The following is a 23,076-nucleotide window of genomic DNA, read 5'->3' on the forward strand; positions in this document are numbered from 1 at the left end:
AATCTACAAATGGAAGAAATGCAAAGAAAAATGAATTGCCTGATGGAGGTAGTTGGTGCATTGACAAAGAAAATAGAATCCATTGAAAAATCTAATCAAAATTGTGAAATAGTTGAACAAGCAGGATCATGCTCGCACGAATTGTTGGTTGATATACCTGTGACAGTATGTGTGAATACCCAAACAACGTGCACAACTACTACAACAACGAGCATGTCTGTAACAACATTGGCTGATGCAATACATGGGCAAAATCAAATAAGAATGACGCCACGCGAAGTCGAGACATTGTCGCGCAGCCATGCACAAAGTTCGTTAGATTCAAATGCTGCGTCGATGTACACGAACACAATCGCATATGCGAGGGCGACAGCTCAACAGAATGCAAACCAATACCAATTGAATGGCAGTGCACCAGAATTTGTGCCACAGGAAAATATTCAAAGTCATTCTATAAGTGAGATTATGCGAATGTTGCCGGAATTTGATCCGTGTAAATCGGACATTTCCTCAGTGAAATTTGTGGAGCGGATTGAGCAACTGAAAAGGGCATATGGATGGAATGATTCGATAATTCTTTTTGCGGTACAGGGCAATTTGCGAGGAGCTGCGAAATTGTGGATTGATGGCCAAAATGTATTTTGTCGTTGGACAGAGTTTGTGAGTGCGTTTTTAGGAGATTTTCCTAGTGTTAGTAATTCAGCTGATGCTCACATAGAGATGATGAATTCGCGAATGAACAAAAATGAATCAATAACCGAATATTATTATCGAATGTTATCGATTGGTCGTCGGGGAAACATTAATGATGATGGTATAATAAAATATATTGTGAATGGTCTCAATGATGGACAATTACGGAAAACATTAAGTGCTATGAATTTTGTGTCGGTTTCCGAATTATTTAAAACATTAAATAAAGTGGAAGAAGAGAATAGACTGATGAATTTCTCTAGTGGTGGATCGAGAAAAATATATCATAAAACTGTGAAAGGCGATGATGCAAGTGTTCGCACAAATATTAACAATAAGGAAAATGATCAACAAAGATCGGGTCCGATTTGTTTTAATTGCCGTGAAAGAGGGCATATAGCCAAAAATTGTAGTCTCAAGGCAAAGAAAAATAAATGTACAAGATGTAACGCGAGTGGTCATAATTCAGACAGTTGCCCGTTATCATCGGTGAATTTGATTGAGGAAAGAAACGAATCTGTGAACCATGAGGAAATTTTTAAAGAAGTGAACATTGAAAATATGAAATTTCGTGCATTGATAGATTCGGGTAGTGGTAAGTCATTAATGGCAGAAAAAGTTTCTCGAATGATAAATAGGCCGATAATAATGTGTGAAGAGAAACTATGTGGTTTCGGTGGTGGTGAATATATATGTCGCAGAAAAGTGCAAACGAACATAAAGATTGATAGTGTTCATATCGATTCCGAATTTTTAGTTGTCGAGGATAGAATTATGAACTATGAAATTATAATCGGAAGAGACATTCTATCGAAAAATCGAGTGGTAATGGAAAATGGATCATGTAGTGTTGTGGCAATAAACGGTCAAGAATTGGATGTGGATGATACACTTTGTAATAGTGAAAAATATGGACTGCAGAAACTTTTGAACAAACATACCAAATGTTTCGCCGAAAATTTGAAAAACATTGGCAAGTGTAATGTGGTGGAAATGGAAATTAAAGTGAATTCACAAAGACCTGTATCTAGAAATCCGTATAACATCCCAATTCCAAAACAGAAGGTTGTGGAAAGTATAATTAGTGAATTACTGGAAACGGACATAATTCGTCCATCACAATCGGTATATGCATCGCCAATAGTGCTCGTGGCAAAACAGAATGGTGAAGATAGGCTATGTGTAGACTATCGTGAATTGAATTCATTGACGGAGAAACAACCATGGCCGATGCCAACAGTCGAAGGCGTGTTGCAGAAAATGTCTGGTAAGAAATATTTTACTATTTTGGATATGATGTCTGGGTATTATCAGATCCCGATAAAGGACGACTCGAAATGTTACACAGCTTTTGTGACTCATAGTGGGCATTATGAGTTTAATAGAATGCCGTTCGGATTGAAAAATGCTCCGTGTTATTTCCAACGGATGATGTCGATAGTTTTGGAGCCAATTAAAGAGCATGTTGTGAGTTATGTGGATGAAATTATCATAGCTTCAGATACAATAGCAGATAATATTGAGAGGCTCGAGATATTTTTGAGAGTTTGCCAGAATAATGGATTAACTCTTCGCTTGTCCAAATGTTCGTTTTTGAGAAATTCTGTTACATTTTTGGGTCATGAACTTAATAAGGATGGATTGATGCCGGGAAAAATAAAAACGCTTGCGGTTAAGAATTTTCCAGTTCCGAGAAACGTGGCAGATGTGAGACGTTTTATGGGCTTAACCGGATTCTTTAGAAAGTTCATAGAAAATTATTCATTGATTGCCGCACCATTGAATAGATTAACAAGAAAAGATGTAGAATTTGTCTGGACAGATGAGTGTGAGAAGTCGTATCGGATGTTGATCCATTTATTAACGAGCAAACCAGTACTTGATATTTACGATGTTACGAAACTGCATGAGCTACATACGGATGCGTGTGCTCAGGGGATAGCAGGTATATTGATGCAAAGGGGTGATAGTGGCGATTTGAGGCCAATAGCTTATTTCAGCAGATTATGTTCGGAGGCTGAACGGAAATATCATTCATATGAACTAGAAGTGCTAGCTGTTGTAGAGTCATGTCAACGTTTCCGCATCTATCTACTTGGAAAACCATTTACTATCGTAACGGATTGCTCCGCAATATCAAGTCTCAAAGTTTCGAAACCAATTATACCAAGAGTGGCAAGATGGTATTTAAAATTGATGGAGTATGATTATCAACTGGTACACCGTGAAGGGGGCAAAATGCGTCACGTCGATGCACTGAGTCGTGCGCCTGTGGAAAAAATAGTTGATAATATTCAAGATATAAGTGACAAAATCATGCTCATAAAGCCAGAAACAAATGATTGGGTGTATATGATGCAGAGGGAAGATGATAATCTGAAAGAAATAATTGATGTTATGCAAGGACGAAAGCAATCAGATCAAATAAAGGCGTATAGAAACGAATATACTTTGGCAAATAACAGATTAATGAGAAAAGGTGAAGGAGGATGTCTTCAGCTAGTAGTCCCAAAGGGTTTGCGATGGCGTATTGTGAAATTGTGTCATGATGACGCAGGACATCCGGCACTCGAGAATACGTTGAAACGAATCGCGAAAACTTTTTGGTTCCCGCGAGCGAGAAATTTTGTCAAAAATTATTTGAAAACATGTGTTGAATGTTGCTACTCTAAAGATACAAGTCCGAAGGAGTGTGAACTATATGGTATGGATATACCAAAGTTTCCGTTTGAGACTTTGCATTTAGACCATCTGGGTCCATTTATTAAGAGCCGCAAAGGATTTGAATATCTTTTAGTCATTGTTGATGCATTAACAAGATATACTATTCTATGCCCAGTAAGATCAACGAAGACAAAACCAGTTTTGGATGCTTTGGATCAGTTGTCCCTGAGTTTTGGATTGCCGGCGATACTCGTCACAGATCGTGGTACTGCGTTTACTTCGCAAAGTTTCGAGAAGTATTGCTTGGAAAATAATATGAGACATATAAAAGTTGCTGTTCGAACACCAAGGGCTAATGGATTAGCCGAAAGAGTCAACAAATCGATTTTGTCATATTTGAAATCGTCTGTGACCGATGCAAAAGATTGGGATACCCTAGTCAGAAGTCTCCAGTGGAATCTGAACACTCATATTAACAGCACAACGAAGTATGCACCAATTGATTTAGTATTGGATTTTCCTGTTCGTGATATTTCTGGCAATAAATTGTTAGTGGCAGCACAAGAAGCAAAATGTGATGCCGAATCAACTATGAATCAAAAACGGGAAGATGCTATCAAGAACATAGAACAAGCAAGGAAGACATGGAAAGCAAGGTTTGATTCCAAACACAAGAGGCCGCATAAATATGAAGAAGGTGATTTAGTTTTGATCAGAGGTGCTATTCCAAGTACCGGTGAGTCCAGAAAACTCGAAGTACGATATAAGGGGCCATATATGATTAAGAGGGTTCTTCGTTTTGACCGATATGTTGTGGAGGACATTGATGATGCTCACAGAAATCAGCGTAAATTCTCGACAATTGCAAGTAGTGATGGAATGAAGCCATGGTGTTCCTTGTACCCAGATGTAGATGATGATTTTGATCCTGGGGTTGAGTCAACCGAGGACTGACTCGAGGGCGAGTCCATCAGGAAGGGCCGAGTTGTCACGTATCATACGATACGTCTCTTTTAACTGCATCATATTTGATATTAATTTTTGTATTGATATGGTAACTCTGATATATATTTTGAAATAACCCAATAAACACAAACGTTTGAAAAATACTAAAATTCAATAATTTTTCAAACATTTTTTCAAAGGATTAGGGTAATATTCAAGTTGAGAAATTGTTGAGAAAATCGCGTTCTCAACAAAAAACAGACATTACCCTCAACAGTAAAATTCAACACAATAGCAATAACTTCTCAATTGTAATCCTCAAATTGAAATGCATCGCTACTCAATAATTTCTCAAACAGTTTTCAATGTGATAAAAATAAAAAAATAGCATTGTTGCGAATACTTTCAAACCACAATTTGTATGAAAGTCAATCCTAGTTCTAACTGAAAGTCAATACTAAATTTCTAGAGATTTTGTAAATTTTATTATTTTTTTCGTTAACAAATATAATAATCTTAAAAATAACATTAATAATATATAAAAATAATAATATAATACCAATCAAAATGTAATTATCTTATTAAACGTATTAATAAATAAAACTATGAATACAACTTTAAATATCTTAAACATTTTTACATGTATAATTCCATTTCCTCCATAATGTTGGTGTCAAATAACTATTAATTAATATCCTGGCAATTTGAAATAATTACTATCGAGGAACTTGCTGGCTTGTGTGTTAGAATAGATTCCAGCAAGAGGAAATCATAAAATATCAAACTGATGACGGGATGTAAATTGATGTAATGCACATTTTCATCCAGAAGTTCTTGATATAGGAATTGTTGCACTTTGTTTTAATTGGTTGCACCTTGTAAGTTTTCTGAAAACTTTTCTTTGTTGTTCCCTTCATCGGTTTTTCATCGGCCAACATCTTCCAAGAATATACCATCCAATTATTTTAGTTTTCTGCAAAACAATCGAGTTTTGTGATTTCCATTATGTTTTCATTTCACTTTTTATTTTGACTTACCAATTTGTATTTCTTCCAACTGACCACGTACTTCGTGTTTTCCTCAAGAACGTTGGTTTTACAAAATTGTTGTTATTAAAATACTGGCAATTTTCAGGAACTTGATGACTAGATAATTGGAATAAATTTCCAGCAATTTCAATTCACAAAATAACAAATTAAACCGATGATGCGATGTAAATTAAACTATCGATGTGATGCGAATTATCATCCAGTAGTTGTTGATATGGAAAAGAATAAATACCACGTGTTTTTGGTTGCACTTTGATTTATGGAAACTTTCTCTTCTCGATATGCCACTATCATTTTTCATCGGCCAGTCTCTTAATGTGTCCAAGAATCAGCATCCAAATATTTTAGTTGTCTGCAAAGAGATTTGATTTTAGTGACTTCCTTAAAGTTTTCATTTCGTGTTTTAATTTTACTTACCAATTATTATAAGCAATTTCAATTGATTATTAAAAAATTTCCACATTTTTTTATTTCTTCCACGAACTTTGTTGTCCAAAGTAGTATTGAAAACCATGTGGTTTTTTCGTCAACAAATAAGAACAAAAAAAAAAACAAACAACAAAACTTTAAATATCTTAAACATTATTAGTAAACACTTTTGCATTTATAATTCGATTTCCTTCCTTTTGGTTCCTTCCTTTTATTAACATGCGAGCAATTTGAAATTAGGAACGTACTGGACCGCGTGTGAGAATTGATTTTCAGCAGAAGGAATTCACAAACTATCCATTTTAAACTGATAATAGCATATGAATTAAACTGACGATGTGATGCACATTTTCATCAAGAAGTTGTTGATTTCAACAATTTGTTGTTTTTAACAATTTTAATTGGTTGCACTTGTAATGTTTCTGGAAACTTTTTCTTGTCGATAAGCTACTCAATTTTCATTGGTCAGCTTCTTATTGTTTGCAAGAATGTAGCATCCAAAGATTATAGTTTTCTGCAAAGAGATTTAAATTTAGTGACTTCTTTAAAGTGTTGATTTAATTTTTCGTATTGACGTACCAATTATTATAAACTATTTGAAGCAGTTCCAGTTAATTGTCCACCTTTTTTTCATTGGTCAGCTTTTTAATGTTTTCAAGAACGTATAATCCATAATTTTAGTTTTCTGCAAAGAGATATACATTTAGTGACTTCCTTAAAGTTTTATTTCATTTTTTATTTTCACTTACCTATTTTTATATACTATTTGGTTATTTGTCTAAAATTTTCCATTTTTTTTTATTTCTTGCAATTGACCACGAACTTCGTTGCACAAATAAGTATTGAAAACCACATGGTTTTTTCGTTGCATTTTAGGGTAGTGTTTTGTCAAAGTTTTCTCATATCATCTTCAACACCTTTTCAAAGATTTCGTCAACATTTTGGCAAATTGGAAGTAATTCGCAAACAATTTGAAGATGTATTGCAGATGAGCTATTTCAAGTCAAGTTGAATTTATGTTGAAAATTATATTTACCCTCAAACTGAAAAATTGTTGCATTTGAAAAACGCTCATCCTGTGTTTATTGGGAAGTCTTACTTTAACCGCTGACGAGAAGAGACGAATAAAATGAATTATTAAACTTAACGGGTTGAGCGTTTATTTTCACACTTGGATATCCTGACACTATATATTTGTAAGTTTTTTTTTTTATGAAAATTTTAAATGGATGAGCATGTATGCAACGAACGCCATTAATATATTCTACATATTTCTATAATTTACTTTTATTTATGTTTAAATTGGCCTTTTTACGTTTTATTTATATAAATTGTATTCGAATAAATATCGAAGTCTATTTTTTCTTCATTTACCTAATTTTCATTAATATTTCGTTATATTATTGTAAATTTAGAAAAATGGTTCTTAACAGTGCAAACATAAATAATGTATCATGTTTAAAGGTTTGTTGGTGATTTTTATGTTTATTCAAGTTACGAAAATAAACTTTATTAAACTTTAAAGTGTTAATGGTCAGTGTGGAGTGTTATTATACCCAGCAAAAACTAGGTAAACACATCTCATTACCATTTGCATTACCATTAGTAAAACACGTTGCATTGCATATCGGTGAGATATAGTAACTAACTTCCTACCAAAAAAAAGCAATAAAAATGTTATTTTTTGATGCGGAAGTGGTGCAAAATTGGCCTAGAAGCAATGAATTGTACATGCGTTTGTCATAGGGCGGAATTCAATTTTTAAGCATCGGCTGCATTGATTTTGTATTAGTTTTACAGATGTGGTGCTATATGCTTAAAAAAAAAAATAGAAATCCTTTCATCAAATAACATCAACTTTTAAATGGATCGGCAGTATTGAAGCCGCGTCGAAGCACGAACATAATGGCTATCACCTCAACTTCTCCAAACTGCTACTCACAATGTTCAAGGGAATATTGCATCAACGTATGCATGTCTTAAAAACTCAGTTAATCATGCCTGTTCTGAGTCTCACCGCACTGTACTCACACAGCACACATTCTTCACACCTCTCAAAAAGTTAGTTGTTCTGACTCACACGTGAGAAAACTGTTTGGATGTAAACAGCTGATTTTTTCTGCAATATATTTTATGCGCAGACAGGAATCATAAAATAAACTTATTTTGATTTTTTATTCAAATTTTTTAGTTTTATAAAATTTTATTTAGTTGCATATTCAACTGATTTTTCTCAATGAAATGAGCAAAATGTATAATAACTCCATTAAAGTTTCGAAATATGTTATTTATTTGTGTTAAAAATCTTCGGTAGTAAACGTATCTTGGGTTCTTTAGAATTGTTTTCTTTATTTTAGGCTGTGATGTCTAACAGTAAACTAAAGGTGTGCGCCTGAGTAAAATTTCACTCACATTCACGAACAAAATTTTTATTCACTCACGAACTACTTTTTAAAACTCACGCTCACGCACGATTAACGACAATTCACGTGACTCACGACAAATTCATGAGACTCACGGCATTTGAACACCTGGAATAAATTAGAATGTGGAATATAGTTCGACAGATAAATTAATTTCAGTTATTCAGATAATAGTGATTAACATACGACTAAAGGTAAGTACTATGTTCGCTTTTCGAGTTGAAATTTTCGCGGTTACTTTATTAAATCAGTTCAATATAAAGCAGACAAATTAACTCAATTGATGCGCAGTTTCTTGTTGCTCTAAATTTCGGCAAGACATTATGGGAATATGTTTGTTTTCATTTATAATTTTGATTATTTCAGGAAAAGTAATGGCGAAAATAAAGTTATTTTCTACTCGAAAACCGAACGTAGTACTCACCTTTAGGGAGCAACTCGTCTAGATTGAAACTAAAATAACTTTAAATATATTTGCTAAAAAGTCCTGAAATTTGTGATGAAATCATTATTTATAATTTACTATCAAACACCGAAACAATTGGCATTCCACAGACTCTTATTTTCAAGATATCAATTTAGGATTTTTGACGAATCGTTCGTCTCGGGGCGAGCAAAAATTCCACCAACAGGCAGTAAATTTAGTCCAATTCAAGCACATTTACTAGAGTTGGTTTGGATTTTGTTCACGACTCACGTGATTCACGCGTGTCACGACAATTTCGTGACACGCGTACCTCTACAGCAAACATAATCGCACACCTCTACAGCAAACATAATGTTTACTGAAACAGAATAAATCTATAAATTCCATAGATTTTAGCCAAAAATTTTGGGAAAAACAGTAATTTGAGAAAACATTTATCCATTTCGTTTTATTTTCTTTTAAACATTACAGTTCATTTACATAATTATTTTTTCTGTTTACATTTCTTTATTATATTAAAATGTAATTTCTTAAGTTACCAAAAACAAAATACTTAAATATCTGATTCAAAATTTTATTTACATATATTAAAATTAAAACTTAACCCATAAAAAACGGTTTGGCTAGCCCAAATTTTCTATGTACAATTGTTTCTAGCAAAATATAAGACTATAGATGTTTACACTACATGGGACTAGAATCTTTGACGGCTAAACTTAAATAGAATTTTAGTGGAGTATGGAAGTATTATTGGCCCATATCGTCATTAACTTAGATAAACATTGTAGCAACGATAGATATCCCCATTAATCAAGAAATGTATGACGGTAGTTGGGATAGTTTAATTAAGGCTTGTAGTTTTTATTTTGAAAAGTATATCGCTACCTCAAAAACCAAGTGTTTTTATGTTGAGTTGATAATCCTAGATTTCAGAAATTCATCAATTCATTTGCAATAAAAACATAGTCTAAATGTGTCGGCAGGTAGCGAACAGCCAATATACCTAAACCTAAGCAAAAATTTTCTTACAACTTTCTTGTGCGGGGGTTTGATATGAGTGTGGATTGGAATGACACAACGCTGGGTAAGTAGATGAAGTGAAAAGTTGCTTACTAAGAGCATCAGTGTCAAACCCTCACTTGAAAAAGTTGATTTTGTAAAAATTTGGAAATGTCGACTCTTCAATTTTTACTATTAATGGAATTTCGACGCGTATGCAACTTGTCGAGTTTTGATGATTCCGTTGAAATATAGATCTTTAAAGCTATAAGTAGAATTAGATTTAAACCTGGAGTTATATCTCTTTACTTGTAGAACTGTAACTCTTCTTATAACATGGTTATGCAATTTTAACCGGCTACATTTGCTCCCATGAATTACCCTTTAATAAATGTTAATATTACAGTTATATAAAAAAAAAGGAAAACAAGGTCCGTAAAAATCATTGTCGTGTATAAAAAGTAAGTATTTAAAATAAATGATATCGACTATATACTCTAAGTTGCATCGAATTTCTTTGCCCAATGTGGACTTACATACATACCCTTTCAAAGAAAATCCTATTAGGAACAAAAACAAACGTTCCGTGTGTCCATAGGTGCAACATGATTCCAGTATCCGCTACTTAAAAAATAATGCGACATGCGATGTAAATAAAATGTTCTATTTACATTTTCCAATATAGATAAAATGCAGAATAAAGAATATAAATATTTGCAACGACTTGGACCAACGCGTACCTCTGCCGTATTTTTAAACTTTCTTTGGTAACATCCAACATAGATCTGTTTTTGGCAATTGGTTATTGAACGAAAAATAATTTTAAATGCAACGAGTACCCTTCTGAATAATGCGATGGAAAATTATGATTAAAAGAATAACAATAAAGTCCTTCAAATAATAGTAATAGTATGATCTCGGATAAAATGTTCGCTATTGTTCCAAAAATTCCTTTCTGTATATTGGGACATTTCATAAAGAGAATTATATTTGATAAATCATTCTTTTTTTTTGGCTAAAATCGGTAATTATTATCTCAAGAAATTCTCAGTTCGAATTCTGTATACATCAACAAATATTTAGACATTTGTTGGGTTTTTTGCAATTTATCGAATGTCTACTAGGAAAAAGCTATAGTATCTTCACTTTGTGTTGTTTTTGACAAACTATATGCTTGTATATGCTCCACTGGATACTTTTTAGAAAAACCATATCGTTTTCAGGCCTACCATTATGCAATCTATATATAATAAGTGGCTACATTGTCTTCTGTCATTATTAACTATGGTATTATACTATCGTGAAATCGTGTTTCTGGAAAGACATCCTCTTCCATTTCGATGCGTGTATCCGAATTTCCCAGAAGTGATTCGGCATCTTCGTCGCAGTGACGCATTGGGTAGCTAAAACCATCACCAAAACTAAAAATATATAAAATTATATTTTGTATGAAAACAAATTTACTTTACTTTCATTTTAGATCTAAGAGACAACAAGGCATAACAAGTTGATGGCAAATTAAAAACATTTTAACGCTTTAATAAAAATAATATCTTTATTTTATAACAACAATTGGGAAATGTATTGCAAACTTAAAATAAAATTATTTTGACTACAATCGGGCGTTTGTGGATTTCACTCGGAAAATTCTTTTGCATAAAACCTTTTAACGTCGGTCCAGAATAGCCTCGAAAATATTGATGATGTTCTGGTCAATAATTTGTCATTGTTTGTTTATATATTCACATTTATATTGTCACATTAAGGCGAAACACAAACCAACTATACTAATTTTAAATAATAATAGTTATACACTTTTGGTCCCATAAAAGTGATAAATAGTACTTAGAACCTAATTTTCGATGACATAAATCTAGACTAAAAACATAGTACACATTGTCATATTAATTTCATTAAATGCAAACAAATATAAAATCGTTATGATTGAAAGGAAATCATGAATTTGATTTGTGGGACAATAGGAGTGCTTGAATATAGTACATATATTGTAAGGAATCGCGTAGAGATATATGCGCATGAAGAGTTCCCTTTTAATTTTTTGTTCTGCAAACAAATCTTTAGGCTAGTTTATGGATTTTGATAATATCTGTGTTTTGATCATCTGACTTCGCTTTATTATGTCCTCTATCCAGAGCTTCCATACTAATAATGACATCTTCATTGGCAGCAGGAATAATTCCATTATAATTGCCCTTTAACATACTATCATTTTGGTGCTTATGGTTTGACACTTCAGTTTCTGTTGTTTGTGGTGTATTCTCATAAACTATTAGCTTATCAGTGGCATTGGCAGGTTGTACACTTCTTGAATCATCCATAGAATGGTATGATGTCGCATTTGAGTGAAGTTGTTGTTGGGATGGTAGCTGTTGCTGATGGTGATGCTGATGTATTGGCGATGTTGGATATTGCAGACCATCACCAATACCAGTACTAAGAAGAGCAGAGTAGAAAAACTTTTGTAATTTTCACAGAATAAACCAAGCGCTTTGTTAGGGCCATAAGAGGTTGCAGTCTCATTTTTAGTTAGGTTAAGAGCACGATATGCAATTGATTGATTTCACGGTAAAAGTATGTGTTAACAACAATATGACAATATTTATTTATATACGATAAATACAAAAAAAAAATATGGGGAAGTTAGTTTTACAATACAGAAGACTTGTATTCACTTGTCTTTGCCAATATTTTAATCGTTTTTCATAATTCTGTAGGGCAAACAAATCTTAACAATATAGAGTAGGCCATAAATGCTCTTAATTTGCCAAATAAGACAAACATAAAGAAAAACAATACTTGTTTTAAAAGAAAGCAGGACATTTACGTGAAAGGCTTATTGACAGAACACAGTTAAATACAACAACAATACAAAAAAGGTGGAAAGACAAATCATTACCTTGAATAGATTGGCAAAAACCATAATTTCCAATTATCTCCAAAAACTTCTTGGAAATTTGCAAATTTTCCTAGATTAAATCCATTTTTGTCAGCACCTCCCACACGAAAGATGGGTGCACGAAAAGCTTCTGTAAAATTAAACGCAATATATTAGTATGCATTTATATTAGGACGCATTCATATTACCTAATGTGGTGCGATTCTTTAAAACAAGATATATGTGATACCCAAAAAGGCTCACCAGACTGATGGCGAACATTAAAGAGACAAAGAATAGGAAAAGAATGTGGAAGCGTCCCATTCCGCCAGACGTTAATTCACCCTGTTCAAGAAATTCAGACTTGTTTAAAAATTAGGTGCCCGATATTTATGCATATAATTGTACCATAAAACTTACTCTCCAGAAACGAATAAAATATTCGAGAGACGTCAAGGCCACGTAAAGGCAGTAAAGTAGCGCGTAACCCAGAAACAAGACAAAAAATTTGTAATTGTTAAAACAGACACAATTGTTCACCCAAGGGCAGTGGTGATCCATCTTTAGGACACAAGTACCTACAAATAAAAAGCATTTTTTTCGTTTTATTTTTTGTCATAAAGGTTAGTTCATATTCTGAAGTATTTACCACAGACACTGCAATGATGGCATCTATCTGGCTTTATTATTCTACACTTATCACAAAACCGTACCGAACCGTTGAGTGTTCTAATTAATAAAAAATCCAATATCATTATTTAATCAGAAATTGTTTCGAAATTCAATTACCGATTTGTTACAGGCAAATCTCGAGCACAATATTCCAAAATTCGTTTTTGCTGTTCTTGATTTTCCGCCCTGAATAAACGCTCAATCTCTGCTTCGGGGATACGCCACTGCAATAAAATTTATTACTTTTTTATTTTTATGATTTTTTTAATTTAATTAATTCAAAAATTTATAGATCTAAGTTAAAAACTATGCGAAGTATTACAATGCGTTGTTAATTTATAACATTTGGCCGTTTTAAGTTTTTACCATATTTTTCGGTTGCAATTTTCTAAATTGTAAATTCTCTCCTACTCGCCATCAAAGTGAGTAGCAACATACTTAAAGCGGAATAAGCTCATTATTAACAAACTCTTCAGAATAATTTATAGATTTTTTCATGACCTGAACTCCTTTGCTTTTAATTTAATATTAATTTATTTTATTTTCATATATAACTTGGCCTTACAAAGGCCTTATACAGTTACTTAAACTACGTTATTGATGTAACTTTGATTTTTTTGTTATTATTAATGTTATACATTTCAATATCAATTTATCAAAATATTACAATAAGCCAAATGAGGCCACTATATTAAATTTTAAATCTATATAGAATATTAGAATAACACTAAATTCAGACATTTGAAGGTAGGGTCCCTACCTGTTGGGTCAAATTATGCCATGACACAGATTACGATGGTATCATATTATAAGGTTTGAGTGTGTACTACTCTAATTTAGATACTTTAAGTTCAACTGAGCTTCTTCACAATTTACTTCTTCGCAGTTTTCTTTATCATTTTTGAAATAACGTGAACTATTTTTTAAATAAAGGTGGGTACTAAGTTCGAGTTCAGCAGCTAAAATCAAAGCTAAATCTGCAAAAACAGAGTAAAATTATATGTATATCTTCTTGTTGCAAATTTTATTATAACTTGATTGGGAATGATACAATGCAAAATTGAAAATGTTTCTTTTCGGTGAAATGAATTATTGAAGAGAAGTAACCGTGAAAAATTGCCAATTTAATACCGGCTTTAAAAGCGAGTATTAAGTTCGAGTTTGGTCGCTAATATCGCCACTTCTTCACTGCAAAAACAGAGTAAAATTATATTTATATCTTCTTGTTGCAAATTTTATTATAACTTGATTGGGAATGATACAATGCAAAATTGAAAATATTTCTTTTCGGTGAAATGAATTATTGAAGAGAAGTAACCGTGAAAAATTGCCAATTTAATACCGGCTTTAAAAGCGAGTATTAAGTTCGAGTTTGGCCGCTAATATCGCCACTTCTTCACAGTTACTTTTCTTTAATAATCCATTTAAAGAATATAAACTTTATTGATAGGGGAATAGCTTTGGGCTATTCCTCATCATGTTATATGAGAGGTATAATTTTAGATTTGTTTTTACTGATTAATCTTTGATTTTAGCGAATAAACTCGAACTTAGTACTAATTTTAATGGAGTAATAGAAATCAATAATAAAATAACAGAAATCGAATATGGAACATTTTTTTCCGAGAATTTCAGAATACCTGCGAGAAAAAAACTTGAAAATTTCTTCAAATTATTAGCTAGTGTGAAATATCTCTTAAACAATGGAGTAATATACTTTCGCAATCATTTAATAGAAATCGAATATGGAACTTTATTTTCCAATCATTTCAAAACACCTGGGATAGAAAACTCGAAAATGGCTAATGTAAACATCAATCACATTGTTTATCTAAAGTTGATGGTTTTGATTCATTGTAGATTGATTATACTCACATTTGACGGTACAGTACCAACAGGTGTAAATACCGTGTTCCAATATGACCAAAAGAAGAGAACACAAATGAGGTGGTAAAATATTAGGAAAACTATCTTTTCGAAAGTACTTTCGATGGCAACTGAAATATAAAAACACATACTTTTAAAGAGAACTACGAGATTAGGATTTGGAATCAAACTTACGCACGCACAACTCAACCACATAGGCATAATATGACCACGCAATCACGGATCCTATGAATATGACGGGAATCCATTTAATAGCTTGCATACAACCCGTGCAGGGCGTTTTCTTCCGTTCATAGTTGCTCATCTCACCGATAAAACTCCGTCTTATTTCTTATCCTCAGTGATCCGATAAGGTAGAAACCAAGTAGAAAATCAATGATTCATGGAAAGTTGCCGACTCAAATTAGTAATTTATGGGACCAATGGGTCTATTCTTATTTATTTAGGATTATTATTCATGACAACAGTTAGAACTGAAATGTGTTTTAGTATAAACACACAAAAAAATGTTGCAATTTTTAGAACTCTGAATTCCGTTCCAAAATAGAGTGAAGTGAAAAGATTTTGCACTTTTTAACCAGCGATAAAGGTATATTTTTTAGATATATAATAGACGATAAACAATATTACTCCTTCATTTTAACCTACTCTAGATTTGCTTTAACTCAATAATAGTGTTGGGAAAGTAGGGAGTATTTGATTACAAGTACTCGTTACTGACTAATTTTTTGAGTACTCGTTACAATTAAATCAGTCTCAATATCTTCAATAAATATAAACACAACCGCTTGAAAAATGCTAAAATTTAAAATGTTTTTCAAATAATTAATTTCAAGTCTAAAAATTAATTTTAGTAATCAAAAGACCGTTAGAATATAACTAAAATATCCGACGGAGATATGGATGATGACGCCTAAATATGTTAAAGTCCTATCTCGCCTAAATATCCTGTCCCAGTCTCTATCCACTGAACAAAAACATAAAATGATAATACCTCATTCACTTTACACTTTCGAAATCCACTTCTACTAGGTTTCAACTGTCATTTGCCTTATAAAAAGTAGATTTGAAATTTCTAAAATGTAGATTTTGAGTCTTAAGGTTGGTATTAAGTTCGAGTTTAGACGCATTTTTTCACTAAAGGCCGGTATGCACCTCTAGCGAAATTTTCGGTAACAAAAATTTATTTAAGTCTACAACAAAAAAACAGGGCTGTGTACACAAATTTTAAACCAGCTAATCGCTTTTAAAAATTGTTAATATATGTTCCAAATATTCCTCAAATAAATTGTTTATTATTTACAGACCTTTTAAAACTTTTACGCACACATCGCACTATACCAACACTATACCAGTTTTCGCCAAGGAGTTAGAATAAGTTTTAATTTAGCGACACGCCGCTAGCCGTCACGGTATTCCGTCGCGGATTTTGGGCTTCCATAAGAAATACACGTAAATAAGTGTTCGCCTACCGCCTATCGCTATGGTTATATTTACACACTATGGGAGATTTCGATCATAATGTGAACTTAGTATTATGCGTCGTTTATAAGTTTTTCCGGATGGAATGTCTGCGTTTGTAAAGAATCTTGCAATGTGGCCAATCGGTACGAATTGTCGGCGATGACTAAATAATCGGTAAATGTGTTATCGATCCCATAAACATGCAGTAGCATCGATGCGCTTTACAGACTATCAGTTATTCCGGACGGAATGTCGGTGTTTGTAAAAAATCTTACAATGTGTCGGATCGATACGACTTGTCGGCGATGACTAAATTATAGGTAAATGTGTTATCGATCCCATAAACATGCAGCAGTATCGATTATGCCTTCGGACTTAACATATAATGTGCACAATATATGGGATATGTTTGACACTGTCGTCCGGAATAACTGATAGTCTGTAAAGCGCATAAGACGCATATTGTGTCATCGATCAAATGAATTAGCTAGCTGCTGTATCGATTATGCCGTCGAGCATGTGGGATTTTTTCTCACAAAGTTGGATGGCGGAAGTATTGGACAAAAATCTAATATATTGAATATTGATAAAATAGTTCTACAAAAACAATAATTTTCACATTCTGTTGCACCGGAAGCAATCATAATTTAGAATATTTGAATTGGAATATTGTTTATCCATTATCATTATACACTGCTAATACAATATTTTTTGCGGTCGCGTATTCTTAAAATAATAAAAAAGGGCCAAATGCCGTTTAGACTTTTTTTCGGATTTAGATTCCACGTTAAGGTGTGTACTATGTTCTGTTTTCGAGTTGAAAACCACTTTATTTTCGCGATTACTTTTCCTTAAATAATCAAAATTGTAAATGATAACAAACATATTCCCATAATATCTTGCCGAAATTTAGAGGAACAAGAGACTGTGTATCAATTGAATTAATTTATCTGCTTTATATTGAACTGTATTAATAAAGTAACCGCGAAAATTTCAACTCGAAAAGCGAACATAGTACTTACCTTTAGTGGGGTTGGTCGAATACCTAGTATTCATACACCAGTACTGGTTATCGTATTTGCGCATATCTCCGACAAACTTTTCTATAAGTTGATGTTGTTTATTTTAATAAAACTGATAAGTTCGTTTAAGTCGGCAGTCTTCGCATTTTTCAGTAATGTTGGTAAGTTGGAGAATTTTTTAAAGATGATGTAGTTCTTTCTGGTTTGTTCAAATTTGTTGCAGTGAAAGATGAGATGGTGTTCGTTTTCAAGAGCGTTACAAGTTTCGCATGTGTTGCTATCAATTAGTCTCATATTAAGGTAAGTACTATGTTCGCTTTTCGCGTTGAAATTTTCGTGGTTACTTTATTAAAACAGTTCAATATAAAGCAGACAAATTAATTCAATTGATGCGTAGTTTCTTGTTCCTCTAGATTTCGGCAAGAATTTACAGGAATAAGTTTGTTTTCATTTATAATTTTGTTTATTTAAGGAAAAGTAATCGCGAAAATAAAGTGGTTTTCAACTCGAAAACCGAACATAGTACCTACCCTTAAAAAGGAATTGTTTAGGGTATGTATGACCGGAGAGTAATCTGTTTATCAGTTTAATGCTTGGAGGTGTTAATGAAGAGTCTTTATATCATGGATTTTTTGGTGGCTCGTTGAAAAATTGGTAAAAGTATGTTCCTTTATGAAGAGATGTACTTTGATATGCTTCTTTCCACTCTTTCCATAGACAATCATTAATGGCATTTTGGGCCTCTTTTATTGAAAAATTTAAGTTAATTATGGAGCCATTTGTTGCTGCGTGTTTGGCGTAGTAATCTGCCAGTTCATTAGGTTGGATTCCTACATGAGAAGGAGTCCAGACTATTACTAGTTGCGATAGTGAGGAGTTGTTAACTTTATTAATTCCCTGCCAGCATTTCAAAGTTCCATTTCATCTTCATCGCTACCACAGACTCGTAAATGTCACTACAACCATCCTACTGTGATGGGGGGCAGCATATCATAAAGTACAAAGTGTACTTCATACATGTATTTTGCCATCACTACTTTTACAAAAGCCATTTTATTTTTTGTGAAACGCCAAGCGCAACCAGCTTGTTATATTTTATTTAAATAAAAACGAAAATAAAGTTCTGAAAACATAGATTTTACGCTTAAAATTGTGAAAGGTATATTGGTGAACAATTTTTGATTTTCCAAATGGAATAAAGTGATTGTTTTTCAAATATTTTACAGACACGCTGTCTCCATCGAATAAAAACACTGGCTGATAGACGCTGCAACATGTAACTCGCTACTTGTAACTCTACATCATCATTTATGCAAAAAATTATGTTAAATGTGATGTGATAGTGGTATAAATGTTATATTTTTAAGAATTTGTAAATGATTAATCAAATTAATAAATATCTAAACAAACGTGTTTTACTCGACCACAATGATTCTTTTACCACTATCTTAAAATGTGGTTTTTCTGATTGTTTGGAGGGTCTCTTATTGGCGTCGTTCTAAATTGATCTATAAAGGCACCTAATAATTGCACTCATGCGAAACCTTTTTGTAGTAACTTGGCGTGGTACAACTTCTCAATAGTGACGGCGCTTTTCCGACGAGTTTTTGATATCGTATATGATTGTTTTCGACGTACTGGGGATTCTCAGAAGCGCCCCCAAATTCAAAAAATGTTGGCAGGGTTATATCATTAATCAGATAATTGTGGGCAGTATTGTTTCTCATGAGAATGCAAACATTTTTGCTGTCAGTGAAAATGGCAGCTTTATCAATCCCGTCTTCAATAATGATGTCGATGGCTTTGTTGAGAGTACTGCGCTCTTTGCTTTGGTGGAGTTATACCAGCTAGTGCATAAACTATATGCGTCGGAGTGACGTTTAGACAGTGATTTCTTAAAAAATTGTAGTCACCTGTTTTAGAGATGTCACCATCTTATTACACCATGTATTGAACAGCGCATTTGACAGTCTTATAAATCGGTTTAGTAGTGTTTTAAAGAAACCGATTGACAATAGAATCATTTATCGAATTGTTAAGTATCGATAATCTTTCTCGATTCTCTCAACATTAATCCTATCCGAGGGGAGTCGAAGAGTCAATGAAAACTATTCAAAAAATAAATATTAGAAAGAATATTGCCGAAAATTTGTAATAGTATGAAAAATTCTTTTGTATTTTTACAAATAAAAACCGTGAACTCTCGTCGAAGTGGGTCAAAGAAGATTTTTTTATGTGAAGAAAAAATGTGTGTGTACCTGTCTAAATCAATACACAGAAATCGACTTGCTCCTATTCCCATTGAAATATAAAGTTTGATATATACGGTTTAGGGGGTCGCGTCGGAGTGAATATATACATTTTTTAGTCTTTCGAAATTTTTTAATTCTGTTTTAGGTTTAAATTACATTGGAATTGTGTGGCAGTAGTGGGTGGAGAGTGTGAAATTGAAGAGGTGTATGTGGTGAGCAGTGGTGTATTACGTGTGGTATTTTCTTTTATTTTTCTATTCGAAAAAAATATACATACATGTATTTATATATATATATATGTATGTACTTGAATAATAACCTCCAAATTAGACGTTAGACGTTGGGCTAACAAACAATTCAATTCGTTACTATTTGTGGGGGGAAAGGGAGCAGGCGAAATCTGTTTGAAGTCTCGTGTTTCAAATTCTCACAATATTCATATATTTTCTTAATATTTAAATAAATTTTCATAAATTTTGGGTTCGGTACATTATGAAGCATTATAAACATACATATGTATGTGGGTCACATCACACAAATCTTTTTTTAGAAATCAAAATAGTCATTATTATCTAACTAATAATAGATATTATCACAGCTAATAGATAAGAAATTTTATTCCGTTTCTTCTCTTCTCTAAAAACAATAACAGATAATAAATAGATAATATAATATAGATAATAACAGATAATAAATCATAGATCGTTGATCGATGGTGCATTAAAACAAGAGAGAAATTTTAAATTATAGAAAGTGACGTGGATTGGCGCGAGTGTGATATCTTTGATTTTCGCTATATATTGCTTCTGGAAGCCGTGAATAAAGGACTACAAAAACGAGACATAAATTTTATCGAGATATTTGAATCGTAATAGTAAAACGCAAGTACCAGAACAGCTGCTGTTGACGTCTAAGAGTACCAGACAGGCAAGCGTCTCGCTCTTGTGCTTGTTCAGATTTGAATAGAGGTAAGCCAAATTCGCACTATGCGCTGTCGTATTTTATAGCAAAATTTCTTGTGAATTAGGAATAAGGGGTCTCATTCATTCCTTTCGCTTAACATAAATCATATAGGTATATATTTAGATATACATATATCGCTGGTAGAAATGTATTGATTGATTTGATATTTTTGAAATTTGATATTGATTGATATTTTAGAACAAAAAAGGGTTTAAAAGCAAATACACTCGCCCATCTCATACAAACGGCAATTACCACTGCCGAAGCAATCGGATTTTACGTGCAGTGCATAACGTGCGACCAAAGCAAACCTAATGTGTCCTTTGAAAAATACTGTTGCATTACCGACGAAAATGGGGCATCATACTTAAGAACAGACATTTTTAATGCTCATAGAGTGTATATGGTGTACGATATGTGCCTTTGATTGATAACATCCGAAAGTATTTTCTTAACAATAACTTAAGCCAAGACATGAAATACACGGATCAAATACAATCGAGATTATTAAGAGTTGAAGCTATTCGCCCAGAATGTTTTTAGAGAAAAAGATACTTCTACGACAAAAGTTTTGGCACGTATAATATGCTAAAACCCTTCTTTTCGCCACATACTGTACATTGCTTAGAAACACTAATAAGTGAATTTACTAATCCTCCAAGCAGTTTACTTAAAATCAAATCAGTTTACTTGATAATAATAATATTGTGTCAATTTAAGCACAAATGCAATATTTCTCATCAATATTTCTCATCATAAAATTGACGAAATATTGCAACAATCCCATCTCTATCAGCTTTCGCATGGTTAAAAGCCTTTAGTGTACGTAATTTTGTATCAAATTGTAAAAATAAATGAGGACAATATATCCATTTTTGCAAGAATCGGATGATACACACATATTGGACGTAAATCTGAAAAAATTGTGCTGACTTTTTACAAGTGTAGTATATACAATAAAATAATAAATTGCGTCAAATGTTAATAAATACATAAGAGGAATATGAATGTTAAATCTAAATATGTACCTATTTGACAAATAATTTCCAGGAAATAAATTCATTTATATAAGTGAAAACAGGCTTCAGTATAATTTCTGAAGGAACATTCCAAAATGTCAGAATTACGCAGATAAACTAGAACGTAATCCCGAACTCTTAAATGGACACCGAATTGGACAATTTTTATTACTACTCGTTCCAATACAAATTTATTCCGAAACAAACCTCAATACCATAATTAAGCTGCGACATCAACAAAAAATGTGCCAAACGCCGAGTCCGAACGGCGTTTCAGATTGCATTGAAAACACTTAGAGAAGCTTTGAAACACTCAGAAATGTAACTAGCATTACTGAAGTGGGATAATCCAACGCTGAAAAAACTTGTTGGTGTTCGGTCGAAGCAGGAATCGAAACCACTTGTGTATGCAAGGCGGGCATGCTAACCTTGCACCTTGTTGGTGTTCGGTCGAAGCAGGAATCGAAACCACTTGTGTATGCAAGGCGGGCATGCTAACCTTGCACCACGGTGACTCCCAAATTGAACTTAAGTTCTCAGATTTGCTTGAACGTTAGGCGTGCGTGGCCTCTAGACAAAACTCCGATGCTTTACTTTTCGCTATTTGGGCGGGGAACCTCTCTTTTACCCGACTTTTTCACTTTTTCAGTTAAAAAAACAAAAAAAAACGGTTCCAAAACAAAAAAACATATCAAAAAAACACATCAAAAAACGTTTCCAAAACAAAAAAACATATCAAAAAAAAAAAACGGTTCCAAAACAAAAAAACGGTTCCAAAACAAAAAAACATATCAAAAAAACATATCAAAAAAACGGTTCCAAAACAAAAAAAACGGTTCCAAAACAAAAAAACATATCAAAAAAACGGTTCCAAAACAACATGGAATCGGGCAGCATTCAGTGATAAGAGGGAAGTTCACCGATGTGGTATCACATGGACTGAATAGTCTAAGTGAGCCTGATACATCGGGCTGCCACCTTAACCTAAGTCCAATATTCAAAAATTTGGCCAAAGCCTCCCTCCCCGATCAGATATCAAAAAAATGACGTACCCTATTTTCACTACATGGTCAACCTCCACGTTCTCTGAAAATTTCAAGTAAATCGATTCAGCCGTTTCGGAGCTTACCCGCGAGAGGGTAGCTCCCCGTCTTACCCCACCCCCCTTGGCAACGCCAATGAATGAACCCATTTTGAACTTCGAATGGCGCTAAAGCCACTTTTAGCAGTTTCGAACTCCAATTTATTCCTTCTAGAGGTGGGTAATAAGTT

At 33.1% G+C, this 23,076-nt stretch overlaps 2 protein-coding genes and 2 long non-coding RNA genes across 13 annotated transcripts in view; 2 read left to right on the plus strand and 2 right to left on the minus strand.

Moving 5' to 3' along the window:
* Positions 1–4,764: 4,764 nt before the first annotated feature.
* Positions 4,765–6,847, minus strand: LOC142241285 (uncharacterized). The gene is made up of 5 exons (XR_012723556.1): positions 6,530–6,847; positions 6,360–6,465; positions 5,769–6,294; positions 5,340–5,703; positions 4,765–5,275 (listed from the first exon to the last, which is right to left on the minus strand). It is a non-coding gene; the product is annotated as an uncharacterized LOC142241285 (long non-coding RNA).
* Positions 6,848–9,051: 2,204 nt separating this feature from the next.
* LOC142237699 (palmitoyltransferase ZDHHC15B) lies at positions 9,052–15,753 on the minus strand. 3 transcript variants are annotated; one of them, XM_075309095.1, is made up of 8 exons: positions 15,259–15,753; positions 15,073–15,194; positions 13,315–13,421; positions 13,175–13,254; positions 12,946–13,103; positions 12,735–12,870; positions 12,547–12,676; positions 9,052–11,050 (listed from the first exon to the last, which is right to left on the minus strand). In XM_075309095.1, exons 1-8 carry the CDS (start codon positions 15,386–15,388, stop codon positions 10,912–10,914), a joined length of 1,002 nt encoding a protein of 333 aa, XP_075165210.1. In that variant the 5' UTR covers positions 15,389–15,753; the 3' UTR covers positions 9,052–10,911. The 3 variants fall into 3 exon arrangements, with proteins under 3 accessions (XP_075165210.1, XP_075165209.1, XP_075165208.1); XM_075309094.1 differs by lacking the exon at positions 9,052–11,050 and adding an exon at positions 11,166–12,083; XM_075309093.1 differs by lacking the exon at positions 9,052–11,050 and adding an exon at positions 11,166–12,083 and having other exon boundaries at positions 12,735–12,888.
* A 2,754-nt stretch (positions 15,754–18,507) lies between these two features.
* Positions 18,508–18,999, plus strand: LOC142237731 (uncharacterized). The gene is made up of 2 exons (XR_012722556.1): positions 18,508–18,729; positions 18,797–18,999. It is a non-coding gene; the product is annotated as an uncharacterized LOC142237731 (long non-coding RNA).
* Positions 19,000–19,585: 586 nt separating this feature from the next.
* Pka-R2 (cAMP-dependent protein kinase type II regulatory subunit) overlaps positions 19,586–23,076 on the plus strand; it is a 62,333-nt gene continuing 58,842 nt past the window's right edge. Inside the window, exons 1-2 of one of the 8 annotated variants that reach the window (XM_075312450.1) lie at positions 19,586–19,727; positions 20,573–20,790. The gene's annotated coding sequence lies outside the window, so the exon portion shown is untranslated. Of the gene's footprint in view, positions 19,819–19,969; positions 20,059–20,474; positions 20,791–23,076 lie in introns of those variants that run through there. The other 7 variants (XM_075312448.1, XM_075312446.1, XM_075312454.1 and 4 more) reach the window with 7 other exon arrangements.

This window comes from Haematobia irritans, chromosome 5, assembly GCF_050003625.1.
Source record: "Haematobia irritans isolate KBUSLIRL chromosome 5, ASM5000362v1, whole genome shotgun sequence".
NCBI lineage: Eukaryota > Metazoa > Arthropoda > Insecta > Diptera > Muscidae > Haematobia > Haematobia irritans.

Excerpts from the sequence above, each read along its gene's own strand:
- LOC142237699 (XM_075309093.1), bottom strand. The coding sequence starts at position 15,388 with ATGAGCAACTATGAACGGAAGAAAACGCCCTGCACGGGTTGTATGCAA. Across the intron at positions 12,889-12,945 it reads ATTTTATTCGTTTCTGGAGA|TCTGAATTTCTTGAACAGGG; the intron begins GTAAGTTTTATG and ends TTTTTAAACAAG. Across the intron at positions 12,084-12,546 it reads TTTTTGCCAATCTATTCAAG|TACTGGTATTGGTGATGGTC; the intron begins GTAATGATTTGT and ends TGCTCTTCTTAG.